General features: G+C 40.9%; 1 protein-coding gene and 1 long non-coding RNA gene across 2 annotated transcripts in view; one reads left to right on the top strand and one right to left on the bottom strand.

Moving 5' to 3' along the window:
- RASGRP3 (RAS guanyl releasing protein 3) overlaps window positions 1-26,264 on the top strand; it is a 38,998-nt gene extending 12,734 nt beyond the window's left edge. Inside the window, exons 2-17 of the mRNA XM_031593404.2 lie at window positions 1,638-1,836; window positions 3,291-3,393; window positions 3,970-4,032; window positions 5,274-5,405; window positions 6,665-6,812; window positions 7,785-7,958; window positions 8,369-8,485; window positions 8,774-9,049; window positions 14,240-14,317; window positions 16,527-16,640; window positions 18,501-18,616; window positions 19,662-19,809; window positions 22,818-22,854; window positions 24,253-24,378; window positions 24,749-25,113; window positions 25,501-26,264. Of these exons, the coding sequence (XP_031449264.1) occupies window positions 1,767-1,836; window positions 3,291-3,393; window positions 3,970-4,032; window positions 5,274-5,405; window positions 6,665-6,812; window positions 7,785-7,958; window positions 8,369-8,485; window positions 8,774-9,049; window positions 14,240-14,317; window positions 16,527-16,640; window positions 18,501-18,616; window positions 19,662-19,809; window positions 22,818-22,854; window positions 24,253-24,378; window positions 24,749-25,113; window positions 25,501-25,509 (2,076 nt within the window). The 5' untranslated portion in view covers window positions 1,638-1,766 and the 3' untranslated portion in view covers window positions 25,510-26,264. The remainder of the gene's footprint in view (window positions 1-1,637; window positions 1,837-3,290; window positions 3,394-3,969; window positions 4,033-5,273; window positions 5,406-6,664; window positions 6,813-7,784; window positions 7,959-8,368; window positions 8,486-8,773; window positions 9,050-14,239; window positions 14,318-16,526; window positions 16,641-18,500; window positions 18,617-19,661; window positions 19,810-22,817; window positions 22,855-24,252; window positions 24,379-24,748; window positions 25,114-25,500) is intronic.
- On the bottom strand, window positions 15,214-20,735 carry LOC149918933 (uncharacterized). Its single transcript, XR_016464150.1, has 3 exons — window positions 20,535-20,735; window positions 19,845-20,019; window positions 15,214-15,390 (listed from the first exon to the last, which is right to left on the bottom strand). It is a non-coding gene; the product is annotated as an uncharacterized LOC149918933 (long non-coding RNA).

Raw genomic sequence — 26,264 nt, 5'->3', positions numbered from 1 at the left:
CCTTGGGCTCCTCCTTGGCTGCAGATGGAGATCTGTCCCATGTGGGTCCACAGGCTGTAGGGGCACAGCCTGCACCTCCATGGGCTGCTTCTAGGCTGCAGGAAACTCCTTGGAGTACCTCCTGCCCTCCTCCTGCGCTGACCTTGGTGCCTTCAGGGCTGTTTTTCTCACATCTCTCATTCCTCTCTCCCAGCTGCTATAGTGCATCAGTTTTTCCCATTCTTAAATCTTCTCTCTCAGAATCAAACCAGCATTGCTCATGGCTCAGCTCTGTCCAGCAGCGGGTCCTTTATGGACCAGTTGGAGCTGACTTCTCTGACATGGAACAGCTGCTGAGTGAGCTCTGCTCATCCATCTCTAGATGTGGTGTTGTGGTTGGATGCTATTTATGGCACAATCTAGACATTTCTCATTCTAATAGAACAGCAGTGCTTAATCACACAAATAATGATGTAATGGTTGTGGTTGTTGGAGGCTGTGATCAAGAGATATGATATAACGTTTTGGCTCAGCTGAGGATATGTGGCTTAGCCCCACTCAGCCAGTTCTTCCTCCAGTGGAAATGTTACATCCTTCTTTTAGCAATATTATGAGCATAAAACCCATTAGTGGTCAGATAGGCTTTTTTCAGGGAGTGGACTGTAGTGTTAGAATCTAGGTATCTACTAGTCAAATAGCTGTCATACAACTAAAAATAAAAGTACTGCTATTCTACATGGAGTGTTACTTGTTGATTGCTATACAGGTGCCTTAACGCTGTTAACAGAAGATAGGGATGATGCTGCCCTATGCTACGTGTTATAGGGAATGGTTAAAAAAATCTGATCAAATTTCTTCCCCTCCTACATTTCACGCGCAGCAATTTTCAAGGGATAGACGGAATCTTCAATCGTTTTCCTCAATCGTATTTTTAAAGTGTTGATAAGTTATTTTGAAATACCAATTCTTTATACATTATCTGTATTTTTTTCTGAAATCTCAGATCAGTATTTTTTGCCTCTTTCAGGTGTAAATGGATAACTGCTAATTAAATGCATAGTAGATGTACGGTACAGTCTAGAAGTTTTCTGTATGTATTCAGCCTTCTGTGCGTGCTCAGCTCCTATAGAAAGATCTATTTTAAAAAGCTGTAGCATTCAATCTTCAGGTTCCTTGAAAAATTAGCCTCCGAGTTTAGTGTTTGTTATGACCTTCGTTAAACATTCTATGTGGCCTATGCCAATTAAAAGCATTAGCATAAAAAGATATCAGCCACGAGCTGTAACCTTAGGAAAAACAACTGTTTATGTTTTGAACATGAAAGCAGTGTTATTAACGAAGTGACTTATCAAGTGTAAATAAAATGACCTGAACAAAGTGTGCGTCAGCACACATGCATGTCCTCACTTGCCATCTGGTTTGTGTTATATGTCCCCTGCTAGGGATGTGTTTTGTGCTAGTGGACAAACAATTGGCAAACACTTAAAAACACAAGCTGGAATGTATAGAAATCTTACAGCATTCTTTCACTTGGTCGGTGTTGTGTGTGGGGAAAAAAAACAGTTTGCAGAGAAGATGAATTGAACTGTAAACGCTGCGTCCTGATAATTCTGTCATGTAGCCATATAGCTATGATTTCCTTTACTTTCTTCCTGCAGATTTTCCTGGAAGCCCAGCTAAGAATGCAACCAACGATAAAATGAAAAAACTGTGCAGCTGAAGAACTGAAGAAGCATTTTTCTACTTGGTGAAAATGCCTCTTATTTTTTGACAACGATTAAAGAACAATGGGGTCAAACACACTTGGGAAGGCTGCAACGTTAGATGAGCTTTTGAACGCTTGTATTGAAATGTTTGGTAGGTGTACTTTGCTTTGCTGTTGTTCTTTGAATTAATCTTATAGCATAACCCCTGCTGTTCTCTGATTTAGGCAGTCTTTCCCTTGGCAAACATTTCTATTCTGTAAAATTTTCCATGTTTCATTCTGTCCCAGAATTATACAGGCCAGAATTTTAGTCATATGCATATTGTGTTAAGAAAATTTAATACAGATAAAGCGCAATGTTGTGTATAGTGGTTTTAAAACTAAACAAATGTTTAGTTGAATGATTCAAGGAGTTATTTCTGGCATTGTCTTGAGTGGTTACACAGCTGCTTTTCTGACCAGTTGATGCTCTAAAATGTTTTTCAAATCATCATGCAATAATTGGAAATAATACGACTTGAGGCTCATGCAATCTTTTTACTCTTATTTAAATGTAGTGTACCAGGTCTGAGGGAAAGAAGTGATGAAGTAGACCTTGATCCATTGCGCCATTAATCAAGAATTAGGTCACCCTATAGCCAGATGAGATGAGTTCATGGATATACTTATATGCTTTGAAATGGGTTCTTAATTCACAAAGCTACATTTAAAGTCTCTTGGAACACAAGACAGATTTTGATTTGATTGAGGGCTGTTGGTTTGGTTTTTTTTTTTCCCTTTTGGAGAGAAGGAAGCATCCAAAGATGAGAGGAATTAAATATTTAAAGGCCAGATTTGGCTTCTCAGCATACTGCATCTCTGTATATCCATTTTTTGTAGACCACGATCAGACCTGCTGTCCTGTATACCTAGTGAGAGGTAACAGAACCCATATACTTCATGTCTGTTGGGAATAATATCTCTCTTCCATGTATACATGCTCTCTTGACAACTCTAGTCTGTCTGTGATTCCTGTTTCATACACAGATATAGACTATTGTCTACTGAAATAGTAACAGAGAGAAAATAACATAGGATTGTGGGTGCTGTGGAGCGTGAACAGTCAGCCAGCCTGCCAGGGAGTAACTTCCCATAGCTCAGTGGCTACACTGCAGAAAATTGGAGAGTCTGTACAGCAGCTGGAGGTGCGATCCACACATGGACTGAAGTGTTGCTTTTGATCCCCTTTTTAAACAATCTAGTGGTTGATACGCAGCTGCAAGTAAACAAATCTTATATGTGGTTTTAAATAAACCATCTCCCTGCCCTTTCAGTGGACTAACTTTGGATTTGTTATTTGTATAACCCAATGTCTCATTGCATGTCATCTAGCTTATGCTAGACATGTCCATGCCTGTTGTCTGCTTGGACTTTCTTTTCCCTACAGCACTACAGTCTATCAATAGTTTCCTCTAAAGGAGGATTTGTGTGCTTTGCTTTTGTTTCCTGTCTGTTTGGTAAATAATGACCCAAGATTTTAACTTCTGATATTTTTTATCTCCACTTGAAGGATATACGCTTCTCTATTCGCAACTAAGTAGTTCATTCACTTGTTGCTCTTTTGCAGATGACAGAGGAAATCAATGCTCCAGCCATTTGCCAAGAATCTTTCTTCTAATGCATCGTTGGTACCTGCCTTCCACAGAGCTGGCTGTCAAGCTTCTGTCTACATATCCTTTCAGGAATTCTTGCAAGTTGGCATTACAGTGTTGAAAGCAGATTATTTCTGCAACTGCATGTAAAAATTTGTTACTTAATTAGTGACAAACAGGGCTTGACTCTTTCACCCTAAAACATGGAAATCTGGGAGCTTCATTCGGCTTTTGGTTGTAGGTATTTTCCATACAAGCAAGTTTGCTGAGGTATGCTTTGAATTATCTTTGAATACATGGAAAAATGTTGCCAAGATAACTTTTCAAATTTATAGTGGCAGGCTGGTATTATGGACTAATATGAGCTTTCACTGGTAGCTAAGTACCTATGCATCTTCAAAATTGTTCAGCAGAGTACTCAGAATAGTGCAATAGAGGCATTTTTGCTAGGGCAAAAACCAAAATGGCAGCCAAGAAATAGTCACTGTCTTAAGATACTGTGTAAGTGAATGAATATCAGATCATGCTGTAGTTGTCTGTTGAAGGAAAGTTTTTAATACTGGTTTTGCTCAACTGGTCTAGAGTCACTGTCTGATGTAGATAAAAACCACATTACTGAATCAAGGCACCTAAAGCTTTCTTTAACTAGAATACATATAGAGATGCCAGTGGAGAGAACTGCAATGAATTCAGACTAAAAATCTGCTATTTCATGAGGTGGGCATGCTTCTGTTTTCTATTTGCTATGAATACTACAATTGTAATTTATTTTCCTAACGTTTAAAAAAGTTACTGTTTTAATTTGATCTCTAGTCCATAGTAAAGTGTGAATTACTGTGCTTTGAAACCAATGGTTTCAGCAGAACCAGCGCTTAAGACATGTAACTGTACAGAGCTGATTGAAAACCTTGTGCTGTGTATTACCTGGTGTTTGAGCATGACACCTCTTACAGGGAGACGAGGTCAGTGCCACACAGAACAATGACACTTTTTACTTCCACATATCATCTATTTTGGTGGAGGAAGTTTATCTCCGGGCTGTTGGCTTCAGTTCAAATAATCTGTGCGTAATTTATAATGACATGAGTATGTTAGTGATGTCAAAGCTTTTACAGATCAGATTTGTTCTGATCTTTGCACCTGTTTCTGACTTTGTTTCTACAGGAAAGCTCTCCCTGGTTAGGGTGTGCTTGTTTAGGAGCATTTCTCCATAAAATAGAAAGTATGAATTTTTAAGCTAACGTGCTACAACCTGCTTCCCTCAAACAAATGACTAAATTATATCACTGTTGGATATGGGAGAGAGGTACTGAAAGTAGCACTGATAAAGCCCTTTTCCTGCCCTCTTAAATAGAAGAGGAATTACCTTGTTTACATGGTTATCGTGGTAGTGCTGCCACTTTAACTTCACATTTTCATTTTCACTGGAAAATCTTTTTCTGAGCACAGTGTCTCACTTAAACAAGGGACAAATGCAAGTCATTTGGGTGCCCTGGCAATGTGAGTTGGGATGGGTGTGGTGTGGCTGCCTTTTGTGTGTGTCACCCTACGCATCTTTTAATTTGACATTTCAAAGTGTGCTCCTGTATGGTACTGTGGTTGTTAAATGAAGGAAATTATATGATAATTTGATTGCACGATGTCACCAAACCTGCCGTCAGTTATAAGATGGAATATTTTGGGTTTACTTGAGACTGTTGATTCAGCTACTAAAAGACCTGGTGGTACAGCCCCTGTTTTTCTAGGTCCGTGACTGTTTATTTTTAAAGTCTTTGTCATCAGTGTCAGAGAGAAGTTCAGCATCAGTAGGCTGGGATTGCACACCCTCTCTGCCCTAAAACCACTCAGTCTGAAATATTCATAAGTTCTGTTGATTAAAATATGAGTATATCTGTACAGCCACTAAATATTACACTTGTATCCCTGGGTGTCTCTGAACTGATTTATGTCAATTTCAGATACTGGATTCTGGAATTTCCTGCAGAATTTAACTTGGATCTTGGGCTGATTCGTTTGACTGAAGAGTTTCGAGAATTAGCCAGCCAGCTTGGCTATGAGGACCACATTGATCTCATTGATATCTCCAGCATGTAAGAATGTCATGAGCTTCAGCATCTTTCTCTCTGTTCTCTGTAGCAGCAGAATTCTAATTCTGTGCAAAATATGAAAGTATTAAGGGCCGTCCTAATCTTGAGAAAGCAAACAATCATTTACAAAAAAAACCTCTCTTACCTTCTAAATTTGGAATTCTACATGTAGTTTGACACTGAAGTCTCTTATCTATGCATAAGTATTTAATATAAACAGTAAAGAAATAATTTTCCTGATTCTTTTGAAAAAGCTAGTGCTAATTAAATGATTAATATTACTTTCTTCCTGTTACTTTTCATACAGAATGACAAGCAATGCAGTGATTGGCACATTGTGTAAATCTTGTATTTTCTTAGGGAAGCTTTTTTGTTCTCTTATCTGTAACCTGCCTATTTTTTCCAATGCATTTCTGTGTGCTTTTTTCTATTATCTAATTCAATAATCTTTAGCACTGACACGTGTAATTTTCTTGCACTGAAGTGATTATACTACTATTTCCATGACTTCTAAGAAGTTACCTTTTAAACATCACCAAACAGGCTTTTATATCTCACCTAATATTGTAGAATTTCTTTTAAAATGTGGCACAGTCAAAATTGTTTTTCCTTATTTAAAAATCAGCCTAGCAACCTGGAAGGACAGCCCAACTAATCTCAGTGAAGGCTGCAAGATTTTGTGCAAGAATGCCAGTGAAATCACATGAAAGTTAGCTCTTCGATCTTAGTTTTAAAATATTAAGTCAGGAACCTCTTTCTGCTCTACGAAGTGCCTTTGCTGTATTTGGGTAGGAGTTATTCCATTACTGGCAGCAAATGGTTATTTTACTTGTAAGCAAATGGTTTACATTGTTATGCACAAACACCTTACTGTTTTGTTGGTTGTTCAACTGATGGTATTACTACTGTTCTGTTATTTTATGGACTTCTGGTCTTATAGAGTTAAAATTAATTCTTGATGTTATTGAAGGTGGCTTTTTTTTTTCTTAATCAGAATTTGACTTATTTTTCTTGTATTTCCAAGGCACTTTTGAATTACAGCCTCCTGTACGTTGTCCTTTTCTTCTGATGGAAACCTGCTATCATGCATCTTATGCAGAAAGGATATCTCTGAAGTCCTTACCCCTCATTATACACCTGAACATTATCTTATGCTGATTGTTGTCTGCTAGAGGTTACAGATAGATCTCTTGATAATTTTATGTAAACTGATGGCTACTACTCAAAAAGAAATGAGAATTGTGTCTAATTTTCTGTTGTAGACCTTCCTATGACTGGATGAGAAGAGTTACACAAAGGAAGAAGATTTCTAAGAAAGGAAAAGCCTGCCTACTGTTTGATCATCTGGAGCCCATTGAACTAGCTGAACATCTCACTTTTCTGGAGCATAAATCTTTTAGGAGAATTTCTGTAAGAAGTCTCCAACTTTGTTGTTTGCAGCTAGGATCCTGTCCTAGAAAAGAGCATTCATATTGTTTAAGAAAACATTTTTTTTTTTTACATTTCATCTACTGTGTAAGAGAATGTGCTGACATATTGTCTTCTAGCAGGCAGTTCTAGCAGCTAAAACGACCAAGAAGTCAGTATTGGCTGGTATTGCTACAGCTCCCTACACAAGCTGAAGTTTCATCATAAGCTTCTGAAAATCCAAATTTAAGGGAGAGCTGAAGAATATTTTCCAGAAGTTTTTGGGAAATCTAATTCTAGTGGTAGCTATCCATGTGGAACGATATCCATGAATACACAGGGAATGAACAATATCAGAATGAGCAAGATTTAGCAGAACTAGCTGCTTGTGCTACAAATTGATCGATTGATGTAGGAGGAAGGCATAGGAAGAGAAATACTGGTGCATAGTTAGCTTCTTGAGCTGCAGTTCAGGCTTCTGTGAATAGCTCCTGTTGACTTCAGCAGTGCCCAGATTTTGCTGTTTATATCAATAATGCTGTTGATCAGGTATTGAAGTAAAGTGAAAGCTCCTTTTTATATGCTTCTTGCTTGTAGCACTAGGTCATTCCTATACAGTATCACTGTATCATTGTATGAGGTTGTCAAGTAAAACTGCATAAAATAAAATGTTTTAAGTGTTGAGTAAATCATGGGGAAAAATGATTCCATAAAAGTAATAATCATATTCATCATGCATGCCTTAGTATTATCTGGCATTCAAATGCTGAAGTTTTAAGTGATACAACAAGAACTGTAAATAAAAGAAAAGAAAATATTTTAAGAAAGTACTGATGTGCAGCAGGGTCTGCTGAGCCTCGTTGTAATCACTTTCTAAACAAGAAGAGCTTTGACAGGGAAAAAATATCAAAGTTTCAATTTGACTATGAAGTTGTCCACTATTTTAATGAAAATGTATGTCCCTTTTGTTGTTAGTTCACAGACTACCAAAGCTATGTGATCCATGGCTGCCTGGACAACAATCCTACTTTGGAGAGATCTATTGCTTTGTTTAACGGTATCTCCAAGTGGGTCCAGCTCATGGTTCTCAGCAAGCCGACACCCCTGCAAAGGGCAGAAGTGATCACAAAGTTTATCAATGTTGCACAGGTAGGTCTTGTTTATGAGTCTCCTTCCTCCAATATAATGCAACAATATAGAGATTGCAGGAAACAAGTGAACTGGTTGCTCTTTGGGCTGTTTCCTGAGTGAAAAGTCTGTTCAATGTAACTGCTAGTTATTTCTTTCAGGTGTGGTACATCTGCATTTTTTAGAAGACAAAACAATAAGATGTATTTTTTCTTTGTTGTATTCTGTTTCCCAACTGTCATTATCATGTGTTTCTTGCGGAACTAATCTAATTTAAAAAATAATTGCTAAATTCTCTTACATCCCTTGGCTTAGTTGTTTCCAATGCAGCAATGGTAGGGTGTCTCCTTAGCTTGTCTTCTGTGATACTGGATAGCTGCCATACATACGTCCCTTATTTTTATTTTTTTCATGATCCATCTCTCCTGCAGAAGCTCCTTCATCTCCAGAACTTCAACACACTGATGGCAGTTGTGGGAGGTCTTAGCCACAGCTCTATTTCTCGCCTGAAAGAGACTCATTCTCATCTGTCTTCGGAAGTCACAAAGGTATGGTGGACAACAGAATGCAAAGATACATCCTTCTTGAAGGTCTGATGAGTTCTGCAGGTCAGGTCTCACCAACAAAATACTTGGATCTTGGCAGGATATCCTAAGGGACTTGGCTTGGGTTTCTCTCAGTGGAGAAGAATCGACTCACAGAGATTCTCTGCTTGATTGCATGTATTAGAGAGAAAATTAACTCTGTTGACTCAGCCACAAGTTATGCTCATTAAAACAGATTAAGGAAATGCTATGAATGCTTTCACAAGGACTTGCTTCTTTGGCTGTTTGTAGGACTGGAACGAAATGACAGAGCTGGTCTCTTCCAATGGAAACTACTGCAACTACCGCAAGGCTTTTGCTGACTGTGTTGGCTTCAAAATTCCTATTTTAGGAGTTCACTTGAAAGACTTGATTGCTGTCCACGTCATTTTTCCTGACTGGATAGATGAAAATAAAGTAAACATAGTGAAAATGCAGCAGCTTTCCATCACCTTGAACGAACTGGTTTCCCTGCAAACTGCCTCTCATCACTTAGAGCCTAATATGGATTTAATTAACCTGCTAACAGTAAGTATTGTGCAACTTCCAGTTTACTTCTGTTATTTAGATGTCGAATGCCAATACGACAAAAAGTTGAGTGTACATTGTTATAACTTTTTTTTTTTTTTTTTTTTTAATTTTAAAAAAGAGGCAATGCAGAATAGAAACAGGTTCATGTGAGATGTGAATGTATTCAGAGAGTATGTGGTGGCTGGATACAGAAACAGAAAACAGTTGCATCGATTCATTTATTTAAAAAAATTAATAATGGAAAGAGAGATGCTTCTGTATTAGAAGGAAAAAGTTCTGACTAGTTAGAATTTAGGTTTTTGCAAAGTTTGGGCTATGTGTTGGCATACTTACATCAGTGAAATTCTAACTTGGTAGTAATTTTGTTCCTTCTCCCCTGTGCTTTGTAAATGACAGAGTGTTCTTCCTATACCTTAAGTAAATGTATTCCTATATGATGTTAAATAGTTCCTGAAAAAACACCCACAAGTGTCAGTGCTGAAAGGGATTTATTTTAAGTCTCCTGTTTTTATATGTAAACAATTAGTGTCATTTGATAATTAATACAGTGCTTAACTTCAAAACATATTGAAGCGTGCCCCCTGAATCTACTGACCAAATCCTGCTTCTGCTGAAATTTTTTCAAATTAGCATTGATCTTAACCGCAGCAGCATTTGATCCATGCACCATGGTTTGATTAGGGGCAAAAACCAGTTGGAATTAAAGACAGAAGCACTGAAACTTGGAGGAAAGGAATGTTGTTCATTAAAACAGTTCATGTTGCATGCAGACAAAAGCCAGCCATCTATTCATCTGAGAGCTGTTTTTTAAAGATGTCACTTTAGATAAAAAGGACTCTCCCGACGTGTGATCATTTTATGCTGTTTCTATTCTTATTTCACTTTGTCTATCCGATCTCTAATCCAGACTGGAAGAGAAGCTGCTTGCTGTCATTAAGTCAGTAGAATTCTTTTCTAAGTAAACTTAGAATCAAGCAAGGTCTGTCTGAGACAGAATAAGATAGATTTGAGAACTTTTCCAGTGATTCTGTTTATTTTATTGGCTAGCATGAACTTTTCTAGACCAACTTTTTCTCCAGATTTCTTTTGTCCCTTTTAAATGAAAGACAAAACCTCAAAGACAGGGAACGACTTTAGCTCTGAACTGCTGTGCTCATCGCTGCCTGGAGAGGTGGGAGCTGAATTCCAGCTTTTTCTCAGTCAGGTTATGGACCTGAGCTGAATTTTATTACTTGCCTTCTTCTATGTGAATACCTTGAGTGGGGGCTATTGAGCAGGAGCTTGGATTTGTTCCTCTCACTTTACTTTAAAATGCTCAAAGATATGTTTATCAGAAATTATGCAGAGTTTGTACTTTGTGGTGGATTTGTTCTGGAACCAATCAGGTACAGAGGCTGACAAAAATGAGCCTGAGATTGGAGCTACCAATCTGGTGTCACTTCACTGGAGAATAGGGCAAATTTTTTCTGTTGCACTTTGTATAAAGCAAATGGGAGCACATCCAAATCACAACTGGTGGGGCAGGGAAGAGAAGGGGCCACATATAGCCCACGGTAATGCCTCTCTAATTTGATAATAGATAGATATCTATCATCTTGTTTTGTTTTAGTAGGGATTGAGAGTTGTTTCTCATCTCGAGTTCACACTTTCTGACAGACTTGGCTGCGAGTAGGGGGAAGTGGAACATCAGATTTTAGAGAACTGAGGAATAAGAAACTGAGCACCCAAGGGCAGAAATTAGACAATGTGAAGTGAGAAATGGAAGCTGAACTACTGCTGTCGTTTTGATTACCTGCCACTCTCTTTTGTGTGACAGTCTGCATTCCAAAAGGAGCTGGAAGCATCAGATTTTTCTAAGACTTGCACTTTGATATCCATCGTTGTACCAGCATGAGTTCTTGTAATTTACCTATTTTTCCATTTTAAAAATATCCCTTTTGTCAGCAAAATGAGATTTTATTTATATTTATATAATATTTCTTCCAATCTCTATTTCATTTACCAGGAAAAGTAATTGAGTATAAGAAGAGTACTACTTCATTCATGATGCCCTGATGTATTTGTTCCTCATATTGCACTGCTAGCTTTGTAACAGTTGAGCCAATCTGACTGTAAATAATTGAAGCTGCATGCTGCAATGTTAATCCTAGGCCTGATCAGGGGTTAAAATTAACTTGTGCCACTTTTTGTCTGCTGTCATGATTCCATGGTTGTAGCTGTTCAGTAGTGATGAAGATGGCCATAGGCATCCTAAGACTTTTCCAGTCTGTTGAGTAGTGTGGGAGTTTTCACTTAAGACAGCAACTTCTGGAAGGTTAGAAATAAATTTGTACAAGATATCACTTGGACCTGAGTTTTTGAAGACCTCATACTATTATGAATATTCCAACTACTCTTCCAGTGTGTTATGTTTTGTCCTCCTTTGTACCATATGAATACATTTCAGTCCCTTTACTTACAGTTGTCTCTTGAACGGTATTAATGGACTTATGTGGCAGATGAAACGTTTCTAACAATCCTTTTGTTAATAAGAAAGTTATAAATTACAGGCTGGGGGCAGAGAAAGAGAAGAAAAGCTGGGGTCACAGCCCAAAGCTGACAAGAACTGCAGGCTGAAAATAGCTGACCTTGGGATGTGCAAATGGTCTTTTAGCAGATTTAGCCTCCCTTGCTGCCAAAGTCAACTTCAGTTTTCAGAACCAGACGAAGTAATTATTCAGTTTATTGCTATGTCTTTCCACTCTAATATAAACTGTAAACATTTTCTCATCTTTATGTTAATTCCAAAACTGGTAAATGCATGTAAATGCATTGCTAGTGCTGTGCTCTTCATTTGAACATCAGTCAGCTGGCTCAGTTATTTGTCCACTTTTGCTGTTTTCTCAGCAGAAGCCGTTTCTATCTGGGAGAGCTTTTAGTAGGTGTTTCATCCTGATAAGCAATGTGTAAATCTCTTGTCTGGCCTCTGTCCCCTGTGGTGAAGCCTTTTACACCACAGTTAGCAAGTGCCACCAGCCTGGGCCGTGCTGGCTTGACAAGTACATTTCTGGGTGCTGGCTTCCTGGGCCACAGCTTGCACAATGCAATAAAAAGGGCATGTCATGAACTAAGTGGGCATATGGGAATTTGCCTTGGTGTTTCTTTTCCACAGTAATGAAGCTCTGTCTTCTTTGGAGAAGCTGAGCCTTTCAAGTGTTTTGGAAGTGGTTATCGTGGAGGCTGTGTTAAGAGCTATTGAGTGATTACTAGCTTAAAAGCTGGGCCAGAGAACATGGTAGTAAACCTCAGGCTCCTTGATAAAGGTGAATGGGTGAAAAGAGAATTTAAATCTCTCTGTTTTCAGTGTTAGCTGCTGCATGACCATTTTTCAGAGGGAATTGGAGTTCTCCCACAAATAAGGCAATGGTTTGTTTGGAGGGCAATGAGGCAAACACCAGGTTTAGTTGCACAGGAAGCTTCAAAGGCTGAGAGCAAGCTTTAATGATGCGAATTCTCACTTGAGTGTGTGTAAGTAAGGCCAAGTTACTTGGGCAAGAGACCTGAATGTAGCATGACTTGGCTGCCTGGGAGCACGTTACATGCTTACTCTTAGCCTGTGCTCCTCAACCCCCTTTCCTGAGTTATCGCCCACACTTGCTCCATCCTCACTGACTGCACACATTCTACATTCTGACAGCTGAAACCTGGAACAAAGAAGCAAAAGTGGTAAAAACAAACCTAAGCACAAGCTTGGCAGTGCACCCAAGAGGATTAATGGCTCTAGGGACAGGTTCATAATTAGAACCACAGGGGAGTTGGACTAGATGATCTATAAATGCCCCTTCCAACTGAAACAATTCTATGGTTCTATGATTTTCTTATCTGTTGTGCAGTATTTCCACATCATTTTTATTTCACTATACGAATAAAAGCCTGAGGGTAAATGTCCCATCACTTTCTCCGGATAGGAAGAGGACTTCAGTCTCTTCATTAGTCCGCAGTGGATTTATACTGAGTTACAGCTTATTTGGTGCCACTATTTTCCCCCCAGCTATTTTTAGGTCTTCATGGCTATTTAACCAACCTGTTCTAAGACTGTATGCAAATGGCTGGAAAGTCCCCATCGCTTGTACAGTCTAGTGAAGAGAATGAGAAATGTCTAAACAGCTAAACTGAAAGTCACCCTCCCCAACTTTTCTTCAGTAAGTTCCACATATGAAAAAATGCCTTTCTGATCCCCCTCTGCTTTCCTCACACCCCTCCCTGTCCAAATTACTAAGGAGAACAGGACAGCAAGAAGAGTCAAATTAGACTGGAAACTGCCACTGTAAAGGCTGTCCTAAGAAGACTCATTGCATTTCATCTGTTGGCACAAAACTGTAGCCTAAATACAAAAGACGGCTAATTTAACCACTATGTAATCACCTTGCCTAAGGAAAGATGGTTATTGGGCCTGGTCCTGCTCCTCACTAGCTCTGCTCTTCAAGTTCTCTGAAAATAATCATCTGTTACAGCTGTTTATACAGTAGTAATTCTATCTGCCTGCTGTAGAACATTCCAGCTTAACTGGGGATTTGAAAGATGGATGGTAACTTCAAATCAAGCCAATTAATCCAAAGCCAGTTGTTGCAAGGAGATGACCACAGGAAGCATGCAATGCTCATCACATTGCATAAAGCTGGCCACAGCGGGGATCACCTCAGCAAGGAAGAGTTCACTGCAGACATGTGCCACTGCACGACCACAGCTGCCAAAGCAAAAGCAAAAATGTTCATTTTACTTCCACTGTACGTAAGCCCCTTCTTTTCCCTCTGCAAATCCTCTAATGAAAAGGATGAGTACATGAAAGAAAAATCTTTAAAAAAGAAAAAACCTAGAAACAGACACTGAAAGGGAGTTTGTGTTGCTCAGCATGATGGGACCAGGAATGGGCCAAGCTGGACTACCGAAATATCCTTAGATATGAGGATAGAGCCAGAACCAGTACAAGAGAGAGTGGGCTGAACCAGAGCACAGGAGGCTCCCTCTGAACACCAGGCACAAGCTGCCCAGAGGCCTCCTTGGAGGCCTTCAAACACCTCCTAGGCATGGCCCTGGGCACCTGCTCTGGTGTTTGGTACCAGGGGGACGTATCTTTCTGCTAACAACCCTGTTGTATCTGACCCTGTCTAATAAATATGACTGGCTTTCTCTCTTTCTTACCCTTAGCTGTCCCTGGACCTCTATCACACGGAGGATGATATCTACAAGCTCTCACTGGTGCTAGAACCAAGGAACTCCAAATCTGTAAGTCATCTTTTACTGCTTTTTTTTCATATTATTTAATATTTCTGCATGAAGCTTTTTGTATTTTTGAATGCCCATTAGTCAGTTTCCTTCATATTCACCTTAAACTTTTTATTGTGTATGATTCTATATGTAAAGAAGAAAGAAACATGCCAGAGTTTAGCGAAGTCTCCAGAAAGCAGAGTTCTGCTTTATGTGAAGATAACCTTTATAAGCTCCTATCAATTATTTATTGTGTGATAATTACTTCATTTTCTGGATGCTGGTGTAGTTACATAAAATCACACTGAATCCAGACGTGTCTCAGGTAAGCCATGACATTAGCTATAATGATCTAAATTAGCTCATTCAGAACTGAATTTCTGTTGGGCTCCCAAGCAGTGTGTGAACACCTTGAAACAGACATCTCATGATGTTTTAGTATATGTAGCTAAAGATAAAGCTGCATTGGTACACTTTGTATTATGCTTTGTAAGTTAGAGGTAAACATTTTAATAGTTTAAATTTCATTTAAAGTATTGCTCTCTCTCCTGCTACCAGCTTTTGGGACTTCCTCTGTCCTGTGAGCATTTCAACACCCTCACTGCCTGTCACATCCAGCACATGATCCTCACAAGCTGAGCTCCCACTCTGACACCAGCTGAAAATAAGGGTGGCTGGAAATGCACAGTGGGGGGTGAGAGGTGGAGACCAGTACTGGGAGGTCTTTCTTTTCAGTGCTTTTTATACTTTTGTATCTTCTTAAAAGGAGAAACAAGGATGCAAAAGCCCTTAGCTATTAAGTATAGGACTTACCTGACTTTAAGGATAGTTCATCACTTTTGGAGACCGGCTTGAAGACTGTGTACGTGTGGTTTCAATGGAGGATGATGGGCAATATTGAGCAGTTCCACAGTCAGCACTAATTCAGTCTGAATACCTGGAATTTCGCTGATGAGTCTCCTGTCCTCACTGGATATAATTTGACCACAACTGTTCCCTTTGCCACAGTTTTTCTGGCTCCCTCATGCTTCCTTCATTGCATATAAAGTTGGGCAATTACAGCTCTGCGCTGTGGGAGGAGTGGGTCATCGCTGTAAGTGAAGAGAATTACCACATTGCTGCTTTGATCTCAAGCCTCAACTTACAGAAAGACAAAAGCAGTATGAGTACCCAGCTGTTATTGGAGACTTTGATGCTATGTTCAATGAATACCCAGGGACTACCTAGTTTGTTTGTTTTTTTTATCTTGTACAGCCAATGGCTATCAGGCATCTCTGCCCAGCACAATTCTGCCACTGTGGGTGCACTAATATAGATTTTTTTTTTTTGCTTCGGTGTAAGATGGATTTCAATGCCGACATAAAGCATTGGCACCAAATATATATAGAGAGAGTTTGATTGTTCAGAAGAAAGAGGAATGCTCCAGTGGATTTGGTTTTTTTCTGCCACTGTGTACTCGAAGCAGCAGAAGCTCTCTGTGAGTCTGTAGTAGTTTAGCACTAGTGTACTAATTATTTGAGTCCCATTAACCTAAATATTTTTTGAGAGAAGGTACAGATCAAATTTCCTCTGACCACAGTTGTAAGGGTGTCACAATACTGGCATGTTTTGTGTTATCATATAAAACGTTGTCTCTAAAAGATTGTTGCATTCCTGTGTGTTTTTAGAGCAAAAATATTTGCCAGCAGGTTGTTTTTCATCACTGTATGGTGACATTAATCTTAAGATTAAAAAGTTTCATAAGTGCTATTGACATGAGTTGAGTGTTTATGTTCCCTGTTTCTTGTTGGAATTCAGATCTGTGGATATAGGGATTGTTTTCTTCTTAAACTCACCTGAGCACACTAACATGGTGAGTCAAGAGCACATCTTTTTTTTTTTTTTTTCCTACTAAACACAGTATAGTATGACCTTGTGACCCTTTCTCATCTCAGTGTGAAAGTCTACAATATCCTTATTATACACAATAATATAACATTTTTCATTAGGCTTCTTTATCTCCCTCTCATGATGGTGGGCTCCTTAGGGGCTTTCTCAAAATGAAGAGGAGTAGGTTTCTATGCTATTCCTGATACTCACTGTGTCCAGAGACTCCCTCCTGCTCTCTACCCCCAGGTCTCACTGCTGTTGAAGCTGGCTGCAGCGCTGCCATATGGTGCTACTTGTTATGAGAACTCACATTTTGTAATTCAAATTCTAACATCATTGTGTTTGATTGGTCTCCCAGCCTACCTCCCCAACAACCCCGAGCAAGCCAGTGGTGCCACTGGAGTGGGCATCTGGAGTGGTACCTAAGCCTGACCCAACTGTCATCAACAAGCACATAAGAAAGTTAGTGGATGTAAGTACTCAAAAGAATATACTGGTCAAAGGGAACGTTCATTTTGATACTGTAATCATTGCAAACAATTTCATTCCAGGTTTTTGAGCAATTACTGTGGTGGGGTTAAATTTTAAATATCTGTTAACAAATTTGAGCTCTTGCTGATACTTTCAGAAGTATTTCTATTTTAGTCCAGAAATCAGAGCTAATACTTATTAAGCAGGTTTCCGGAGGCAAAAATGGCAAATTTTCAAGGACTCACACATGACTAGGTCCAGAGAAAGTATCTGGAAAGCCTTCCCTGGACCAAGCATTCTACTGTGCTTATCTGCTAGCAAGAGGCAGGTTTCTTGGTGTCGGTATGGCAGTGCCTGGTGGCCAAGATGGTCAAAGCATATTATGCATGGTAAAGATAGTACAGTCTTGGTGTCACTTTGAGAATCTGGTATGAGGTCACAGAGAGTTCCAGCTGTGGTCCTGTAGCTTCAGAATGAAGATGGCATGATGAATGATGCAAACAAAGCTACACAGTGGAAGGTCCCTTTGGAGAGACAGAGCCCTGTTGTGTTGGTGTGAGGGACTTTTGGTGAGGAACCAGGAATGCGCTGTAGATAATGAAGCAAGATCTCCTTCTGCTTTTCACAAATTAATAAGTAACTCTGGGGGGAACTATTAAATTCTGATCTTGTCCATATTACAGGTTAATAATTGGGATTATGTAGTAAAGGTAAATTAAAGTCTTCAGTCTCTTAACCAGACTACACGTATATTTTGCGGTTTCCTCTTTGTAGGTGCTCTTTAAAAAAAAAAAAAAAAGTTTTCTTCTTTCTTAGAAAGATAGCAGAACTGCACGTGGTGTTCCTATATCGTTGTTGTCATTGTCATGTGTTGATAAAAATCACCCAAAACTCTCCTCATTTAAACCACATCTGTTGCAACTCCTCCATCTTTTCTAAACATGGTGGTCAAGGGAAATGCAGGCCCTGGTTCCACAACTTTAGCCTTGTTCAGGACACATGATATTGAGTCTTGCAGAATTAAAACACAGACTGGTTATGGATACAGCTCACAAAAAGACCCACATCACCCTGTACAATTGTCAGCATTTTTCCAGTCTTTGTCATTTGCTAGCTGCCTTGGGTTGTGCTTTAATGTGTTGGTCTCAGTATAAAACGCTTTAATGCTCCTTACAGCTCTCCTCAATTATTGTAAGACAGGATATAGGAATTCTTCACAGCTAAAGAGGGCTTGCAAAAGTTCATGCAATCCTTTAAATTTGATCCCATATCTATGTCTACTTGGGGTAGCTGAGGCCCTGTGATCACAGGGAGCTGGTTGAGGGAAGGAGTAGTTGTTAGATACAAAGCACTTGTGATCTGGATGTCAAAGTATTAGTAAGAAAACAGGACTGAAACAGCACTGTGGCAGAGCAGAAGTGACTGGCTGAAGGCAAGGTGAATCCAAAAATGCCTGCAATTCTATGAGAAATCTGCTGCTGGGTTGTTTGTGCTTGGTTTCCTTTCTGTGATATTCTTAATAAAACAAAAGGGAATATGTCACACAGGGCAGAATTTTAGTGACATTTTCAAAAAAGAAGAAATAAAACCATGAATAACTATGACTGAGGAGGTGTAGAGAAATTCCAGTAGTTAAATACTGCAGTCAAGTTTTCTTTAAAAATTAGCCTTTTTTTTCCCCCCTCTATAGTTCAATAAATATGCATATTGAAGTGCCAATTCGCATTTATAGGAATAAAACAATGGATAGAACATGTGATTAGTAAAGTTGAACATTAATGTAAATGTGATTGAGGTTGAAGAGATAGAACAGATTCATGACAGTCTGAGTGGTATGACAATAATTTCCTTCTGTTTCCAGTCTGTCTTTAGAAACTATGATCATGACCATGATGGCTACATTTCTCAGGAAGACTTTGAAAGTATAGCTGCAAACTTCCCCTTTTTGGACTCTTTCTGTGTGTTGGACAAAGACCAGTAAGTTTGGAGCTCTCTTGGTTTGTTAGTTTGTTTTCATTTTGCTTTTTTTTTTTTCTTAATTTACAAATGCTTCAAAACAAAATGTTGAAGAGGCAATGTCTTTCAAACCTCCGACCCTCTCATGTCTGTCTTCTCTCTTAAGGAAATTAGTATCACTGAATGTTGAATTCTATTCTCATTTAACTACTTATGTTGTAGTAGGTCCTATACTTTCACCCAGACTGGAGTCCTACTTTACCTGATGCTTTAAAAAGCATAGATGCAGCCCCATCTGCCAAGGGAAAGACTGAGTGTTGTCAGTTGTGATGTAAGGATACGCTCCAAAGGACACCGAGCAGCAGGAGGATGTGTTTGGGCAGTCCCTTCATTTTGAATTCCCAGGCTGCCTGGTTTGTTGTTCCCTCACAGTGCTCTGCATGAACCTGTGGATACGTTTGGCAGCTAAATGCCTCCAGACAAGGCTTTCAGCTTACCAGAGCTGAGGATCTTCACAGCCTGGGAAGTAGCTAAAATCTCTGTTTAAATAACATACAAAGATTTTTTTGTTTGTTTTGTTCAACTGTGTTCAGTAAAACCTTGGACTACTTGAGGACTTGGACCCAGTACTTAGCATGCAGGTCCTGGCTAGATGCCTTCCCATATCTCATGGCCTCTTGTGCTATAGCCATCGAGCACTCCAATTGCTATTTGGTAGGACTGGTGACTAACACCAACCTGCAAGCTCTCCACAGCTGGGTGGAGCAGTGGTGGCCATAGGCCTCAGGAGTCTCCTTCCTTCACACAATGGCCTGCTCTGTGCCACCAAATTATGATACCCTGAACAAGTGTGGAACCAAGACCCATGCTATGAATTCAGTGTTTGCAGTTTAACGAAGAATAAAAACGACAAAGGCTCTAAGGGAAAGCTTGTTTCTTCTGCCAGTACCATTCTAGCACTTTCCAAGACCATCATTTGTGTGCTGCATGCTTTTTGCAGTGAGAACATACTGCTGGGTTCAGTGTCATTAGCAGTAACAAATCCACTCTACTTTTTTCTTAATAGAGATGGACTCATAAGCAAAGAAGAAATGATGGCTTACTTTCTGAGAGCCAAATCCCAGTTCCAGTGTAAAATGGGACCTGGGTTTATTCACAACTTCCAGGAGATGACCTATCTTAAGCCAACTTTCTGCGAACACTGCGCAGGTTTTGTAAGTATGTTTTTGTAATCGTAAATCTTACTCACAATTTCTTATACTCCAGCGTAGGTGGGGTGAACCTGGCTCCATGCACTGTTCAAGTTTCTTCAGCTTAGCCAAATGTCTCACTGCATGTAGAAGCACAAGGTATTTCCTCCTGTTGTAGCTGCAGAACCCACTTTTGTTTTGGTGTTTTCTGAATATCGACATTTGTAAGAATTGCTGTTGCAGATAAAAAGATAAACTATGTTAGCTAAGGGACATTAGGGACTGTATGAATGGCCTCATGTGGTTTGTCTTAATTTCTTTAATTCGGCTTGATTTCTCATGTAAACAAACTCCAGGGAAAATGGATATCTGGAACGGTAGATGTAGATGAAGCAAAAGCTTGCAAACCTCTCCCAGCTTTTTCCACTTCAAGTGCCATGAAGAAACATGAATTATTATAGTTTAGATGTCACTTATGGATGCAGCAGACGTGCATGTTTGTGCCTTCACACAGCCACCCAGAGGAGTGAGAAAGGCCGGAGGCCATCAGGGCAGAGGCTCCTGCTCTCTGCCTACGTGCGGCCCAGCTCAGGGTGTGAAACCAGAGCATGTCCCTGGTGCTCCATGCTAGCCTGCTGCAGATAGCAGCAGCAAAATATCCTGCTTCTGCTATGTGACCTTTCCCAATCAGTCATTCTTCTTTGTGGCTGAAAGTTACAATGACAGCACTACCAAGTACAAAAACATACCTCATCTCAGACTGGCCCTTTTCCTTCACTTCTGCTTGGCACCCATCACACCAGGACCTTCGTGTTCCCTATCACAGCTGCTGATCAAGGCCAGGGGAAGAAGGACTTCTGTTCATTTCCACTGGAACTGCAGAAGACTCAGAGGTGACAGTCAGTGCTGATTCAGAAGACTGCAGGCAGGCTCTGCAACTCCGCTCCAGAAGAAAGAACATTGGGAACTGGCCTGAGCCTATTGTTTTGGGCTGCCTGTTGCCTTAGGAAGATGTCATCGTGTTCGTGACACTTAGTTCATGCTTGGAAGGCTTCCGTCGCCAAGTTGGGCTGAGGAGTGTCCTGCAATGTCCTCTTTACCAGATATTTTTCTCCCTTATCAGTTTGCTGGCTGTTTTTTTCCATGTCTTCATGATTACAACTGGCACAGGAATAAAAATGAGTAAGGGATTGTGTAGGAAATGGAAATAAGGTCATTTTTCCTGCCAGCTCACTGCATTCACTAGCATTGTCCTGTGGATGAGCTGGGCTGATAGGACAGGAACCAGCCAGAGAATGCACTGTGTGTTTGCTGTGCATTTCAGCACTGTCCAACCAACCATGGGTAGAAACTGTTTTGAACTGATGCAGTGATTCACCATCAAAAAAATGTGAACTGACCATGCAGCAGGATGAATGGATGTGACAGCACACTGGCCCCAGTACCAGTCAAACGTCTAATATTAAAACGGGATGAACTTTAAAGGTCAAGCTAAAATCTAATGCCATTCACAAAGTGAAATCGATATGCTTGCTACCAGTCTCAGTTCCGATCCACGGCTTGAGTTGCACCCCATGTTGGGGTGAGTGAGCAGCCATCCCTTCCAGCTTGGCCATCCAGATTTGCACAGATCCTCTTATGGGCCTAGCTGAAGCCGGCTTTGCCATAGAGCTGTGTCAGATGGATTCAAAGTTTTAGGTCAGGATTCATGTTATGTTAAGGAAAAAGCTCTTCAGAGGGAACAGAGCAGAGCTTTGACAACAGGAAAAGTAATCCACATCCCGTCAAGTGGATTTGACAAAGAGAGCTGGGGAAAGCATAGCCAGAGGTGGCTCTTCCAAGAGGGGCCAACCGCAGCTCCACAGTCACTGCACATCTACAGCATCTGCAGGAAAAGATCAGCCTGGTGGCCTTCTGCAAAGGAGGGATGGCAGTAGTAGATGAAGAGCAACTCATGTAATCTACCTGGATTTCAGCAAGGCTTTTTATATGGTTCCACACAATATTCTTGTCTCTAATTGGAAAAAAGCAGGCAGTTCTGTCTTACACAATATGCAGGGTTTTTTTTACTCTTTCCTTTGTGCTCCATATGGGCTGTGGCTCTTCCTTTTGGTCATTCCTTTACTCAGCACATTTCTCCCACACACTGCATGCCTTCATAGAATCACAGCAAGGAGCCACATGCAGTTTCAACTGTCTGATTTTGCTCACCCTCCCTATTTATGTTTTGAGGGAATTCAGGATAAATAAACACTGCAGTCTCTCATCTTTTTCTTTAGAACTGGACTACTCTCCTTCTGCTGCTCAGAGTGAAAATATTTGTTTTTATAATGCCATTGTTGTAGTTACCTCTCTTCTGAGTGTACAGATAACAGCTTGCAGGGGATTTTTTTCTTCTACTTCCAAGCTCACATCACGATGACAGCTTCCCACAAGCAGAACATGCACATGCTGCCAGGTGGAAGGTCAACGTTCGATAAGGACAGCCTCTAAGAGGAGGCAAAGAGGAGTTCAGTGACTTGTCTGTCTGTTTCGGGCTTCAACCATTCTTAATGGAAGCAGTCAGGTGAATGGATCGGTCCATGTTTGGGGACCAGTTCCAAAACCACAGTGACTTTGTCCCCAGTTGTGTTTTTGTCTGCCATGCTTGAAGAGCACAGGCCATTCATGTGGCTGGAGACCAGATGTGCCATGGGAATGATCCCTCAGATCGTTCAAAATGAGCCAGAAACAGAATGTGCTTTGCTGGATTTGGTAAGCCTGATAGGACAGTGATTCTTTTACCCATTCCTGGCAGTATGCATCAGCTGTGCCGCTCCTTCTCTGGTAGTCCCACTGCAGGCAGGAGTAAGGGGGAAGCCACACAAGGCTTATCACATTTAGAGGAGGAGGTCTGCCTGACAGGAAGGGTGTTAAGAGCAGTTGTATCCTGTTTGTGCTTCTGTAGCCATTGGTACTTCCTCATTGTGATCTCGCTTTCCGTCCGGCTTTCTTTTCTGATTCCTTGACCTTTGTTTTGTCTTTCGTTGCAGCTCTGGGGTATAATCAAACAAGGCTACAAATGCAAAGGTAAATAAATATACTGCATGGATTTTTCACAATTCAGGTGGTGGGTTTTAGCAGAAGTCAACTGTATTTTTCACTGAAATGGCAGCCAGATTTTGCTTGAGTAGCCCCTACTGGCTGTGACCAGCAAGTGGTTGCTGCATCCCACAAAGCCTCACTGTAGCAGGAGAACACCAGTGCTGAAGGCCCACAGCACCCCTGGGATCTGCAAGGTGTCAGTTAGTGCCAACCAGAAGTGGCATCTTGGAAAGTCAAGTGTCCTTATTCTAGCAGGGAGACATCCTGAAATACATACCCTGAGACCTGGGGTCAGGAAAAGGTCTGCTGGCAGCACTGTCCATATCATGTACATCCCCATGCCTGTACTGCAGGCTTGCTGCCCGTGCAACGCATCAGTGGCTGAGCTAGAAATAAACAAATATTTAATTCTTGGACTGCCTAGCAGATGTCATTGCAAGATCTTCTGCAGAAGTTCAGCTTAAAAAAAAAGTCTGAGAACTCTCATATCTCTCACTTTCCTTCACTAAATTTTTTTATTGCTCACACCGTACCAAGCAGATGAGAACAAGAAAGCTGTAGTGGTCCTTGTTGGCCCCAAAGGCCCAAACCTATTTATTTCTCTGGCTGCAGCTCTGTTATGCACAATGCTGGAGCTTCATGATCATGTGTATAGGCAAGCTCCTTCACTTAGTCTTAGTCTGGCACCTAGGAGAAGGGTGAAGGATTGTCAGGATGGTTTTTTTAGGATACTCCCTGTTCCTGTGTCCCTGTCCCACACATGAACTTCTCCTTTGCAGGGGTGGGGAACATGCCCATGGTCTGAGCAACTACAACAGTGCCAGCTGTGGGCTATGCTCTTACCATCAGGCCACGGGAAGGAAGGTAAAAGTAAAGTTTTGCCACAGCAGCTCTATAAACTCAACTTGAGATCTGAAAGCTGAGCGCTGTCCTGCATCATTGCTTGTAACTGTGGCCCAGGGGAGGGAGCAAAAGTGGCTCTGCAGAATCAAAACTAACAGGCAGTGAAGCATGAGGGTAAGAGCTGAGCTTCTTGCTCAGATCTTGGTGGTCAACAAGTACAGCCAGTGCCTGTTCCCATCTGTACCACCCACTGCAAAACCACAGCAGGGAAGGTCCTCCAGTACCACTCAAAGCAACAAACCAATGGGAGAAATGAGAACTCTTAACCACTGCTCTTTGTGCGCTCGTGAAGTCATTTCTGATGACAATATCATCTCCCTCTTTCCTTCTGCTGCTGGAATGCCATATATATTTTTTTTTAACATAAAAAATGATCCACTTTTGTAACCGTATTTGTTGCTGGAGAGACTTAACCAAACATGTGCTGACAGCCCCAAGGGACCACCCAGGGGCTGTGACTTTACTATTCCCCCCCTACAGACTGCGGTGCCAACTGCCACAAGCAGTGCAGGGACCTGCTCGTGCTTGCCTGCAGGAAATTCTCCCGAGGAACCTCTGTGGGCAGCAACCACGGCTCCCTGCCCAGCAGCCCTTCCCTGCCACCAGGTGAGAGCACCCTTTTGTTTCTATTTTCTTTCCCTGTTCATTACAGGGGAGTTGGGCTAGATGACCTTTGAGGGTCCCTTCCAACACAAACAATTCTATGATGACTCTTTAAAGGCAGTGTCCTTATTGCCACTTGTCATTTTCCCTTTGTACAAATGCACCACTACAAACCATCATGCAATTGCATACAGTGGCACATAGAGCCCTAGTCTTGAAAGAGATCTGACTACTAAAAGCTTCCATAAGCATTCCAGAAGAACAAACATTTTCTTCTGAACCCTTAAATCCCACCTTCCCCTCCTCTTAACCAAGTTTTAAGATATCTCTCTGTAAATATTTAAAAAGAAAAAAAAATTACCTTCTCATTCAGCCCAGGATGAAGTGTTTGAGTTCCCCAGCGTCAATGCAGAACACCAGGACCTCGATGGCAGAGCCATCACTCTTGTCACCGGCTCCTCCCGGAAGATTTCAGTGCGGCTGCAGAGGGCGACCGCCAGCCAAGCAACGCAGACGGAACCGCTGTGGCACGAACCGGGCTGGAGCGATTCAGGGTCTCACACTTTCCCAAAAATGAAGTCCAAGTTCCATGGCAAAGCTGGGAAGAACAAAGGCTTTGCAAAGTGGGAGAATGAAAAGCCCAGCATGCAGGCCAATGTAGACATAGATGCTGAGGCTCCTCAGCACATCCTGGAGCACAACGGCATAGAAACGCTTCCTGAAAGACAGGAATCTGAGGTGAGCAGAACAGAGGTCAGGGCAGATTACATTCTGCTAATCCATAAGAACGTAGCCTCGTAAGTCATAATACCAAATCACCCATAGAAAATTATTTTCTACACAGTGGCTTGTACTTACTGTAACACTGGGGGTTTGGCTCCGAGTGACAGTGCTGTTATGAGTTGGAATCTTTTATTTTTGAGAATCATTAACATACCTGGCCAAATCCTCCTGTACTCTGCACTAGGTCCATAAGAAGGAGTATTTTGATAAACATGTGTGCTCAAGTTAGGGGCCTGGTTGCTGCTGTTTTCACCCACAGTATGTGCTTTCATGGCCTCATGCTTTGATTGATAATTTTTGCTAGAATGTAAGTGTATGTTTTATGTTTTCTTCTGGTTACAGGATAGCTGACTGCTCACCCTGAAACACCAAAAAACAGAGATGGCAATAGTAATACAGCAAAAATTGACAGACTGCCATAGACCACATTTGGTCATGGGAAGTTTTCCTGTACCTCATACTTCTAAATTCAGCCATTACCCTGTTTTCCTAGCTGATAGGCGTTAAAAAAAGCACTATTTATTTTCGCACACGATTAAGCCATTTGGAAGAACACTGCATGGACACAGCAGAACAGATCTCTGCACTCAGTGTTTTCTCTTGTATGACTTTGTGGAAACTTCCCCTCCATGCCAGTGAGGATATATTTGGCATCATTTAAAAGTTCTGCATCATCTCAGCATGCCTGCCAGCAACAACAACGGCGAGGACAGAGGCCAACTATCCACATTCATTTGATAACACTCCTTTTTCAGAGGCTTATAATGATCTCTTAAGGAAAGAAGTAGGCGTGGATGTTGATTAAATCTCAAAAAACAAACAAACAAAAATGAAAAACCCACAACTCCTTTCAAAAAAGTCCTCTACACTGAAATCCCTTGCACTCCTGGGGTTTTGAATTTTGGACACATTTACACTGCTACAATGAGCACACATCCAGTACAGTGATACCTGTTACCAGAGGCAGGATCCTCCAAGCACATGGCTGGGAGTGAGGAAGTTCCAGGACACCGTGCAGGTGTTTGGTGATACTGCAAGGGAGAGGTGTCCTCTCTGCCAGCACTGGTTATGGTAGAATTAGCATGTAATAAATGTCTTAGTTTTAA

Source organism: Phasianus colchicus, chromosome 2, assembly GCF_987193195.1.
Source record: "Phasianus colchicus chromosome 2, bPhaCol1.hap1.1, whole genome shotgun sequence".
NCBI lineage: Eukaryota > Metazoa > Chordata > Aves > Galliformes > Phasianidae > Phasianus > Phasianus colchicus.
Note: the sequence above shows the minus strand (reverse complement) of the source record. Positions and strands in the feature narration are given on the sequence as shown.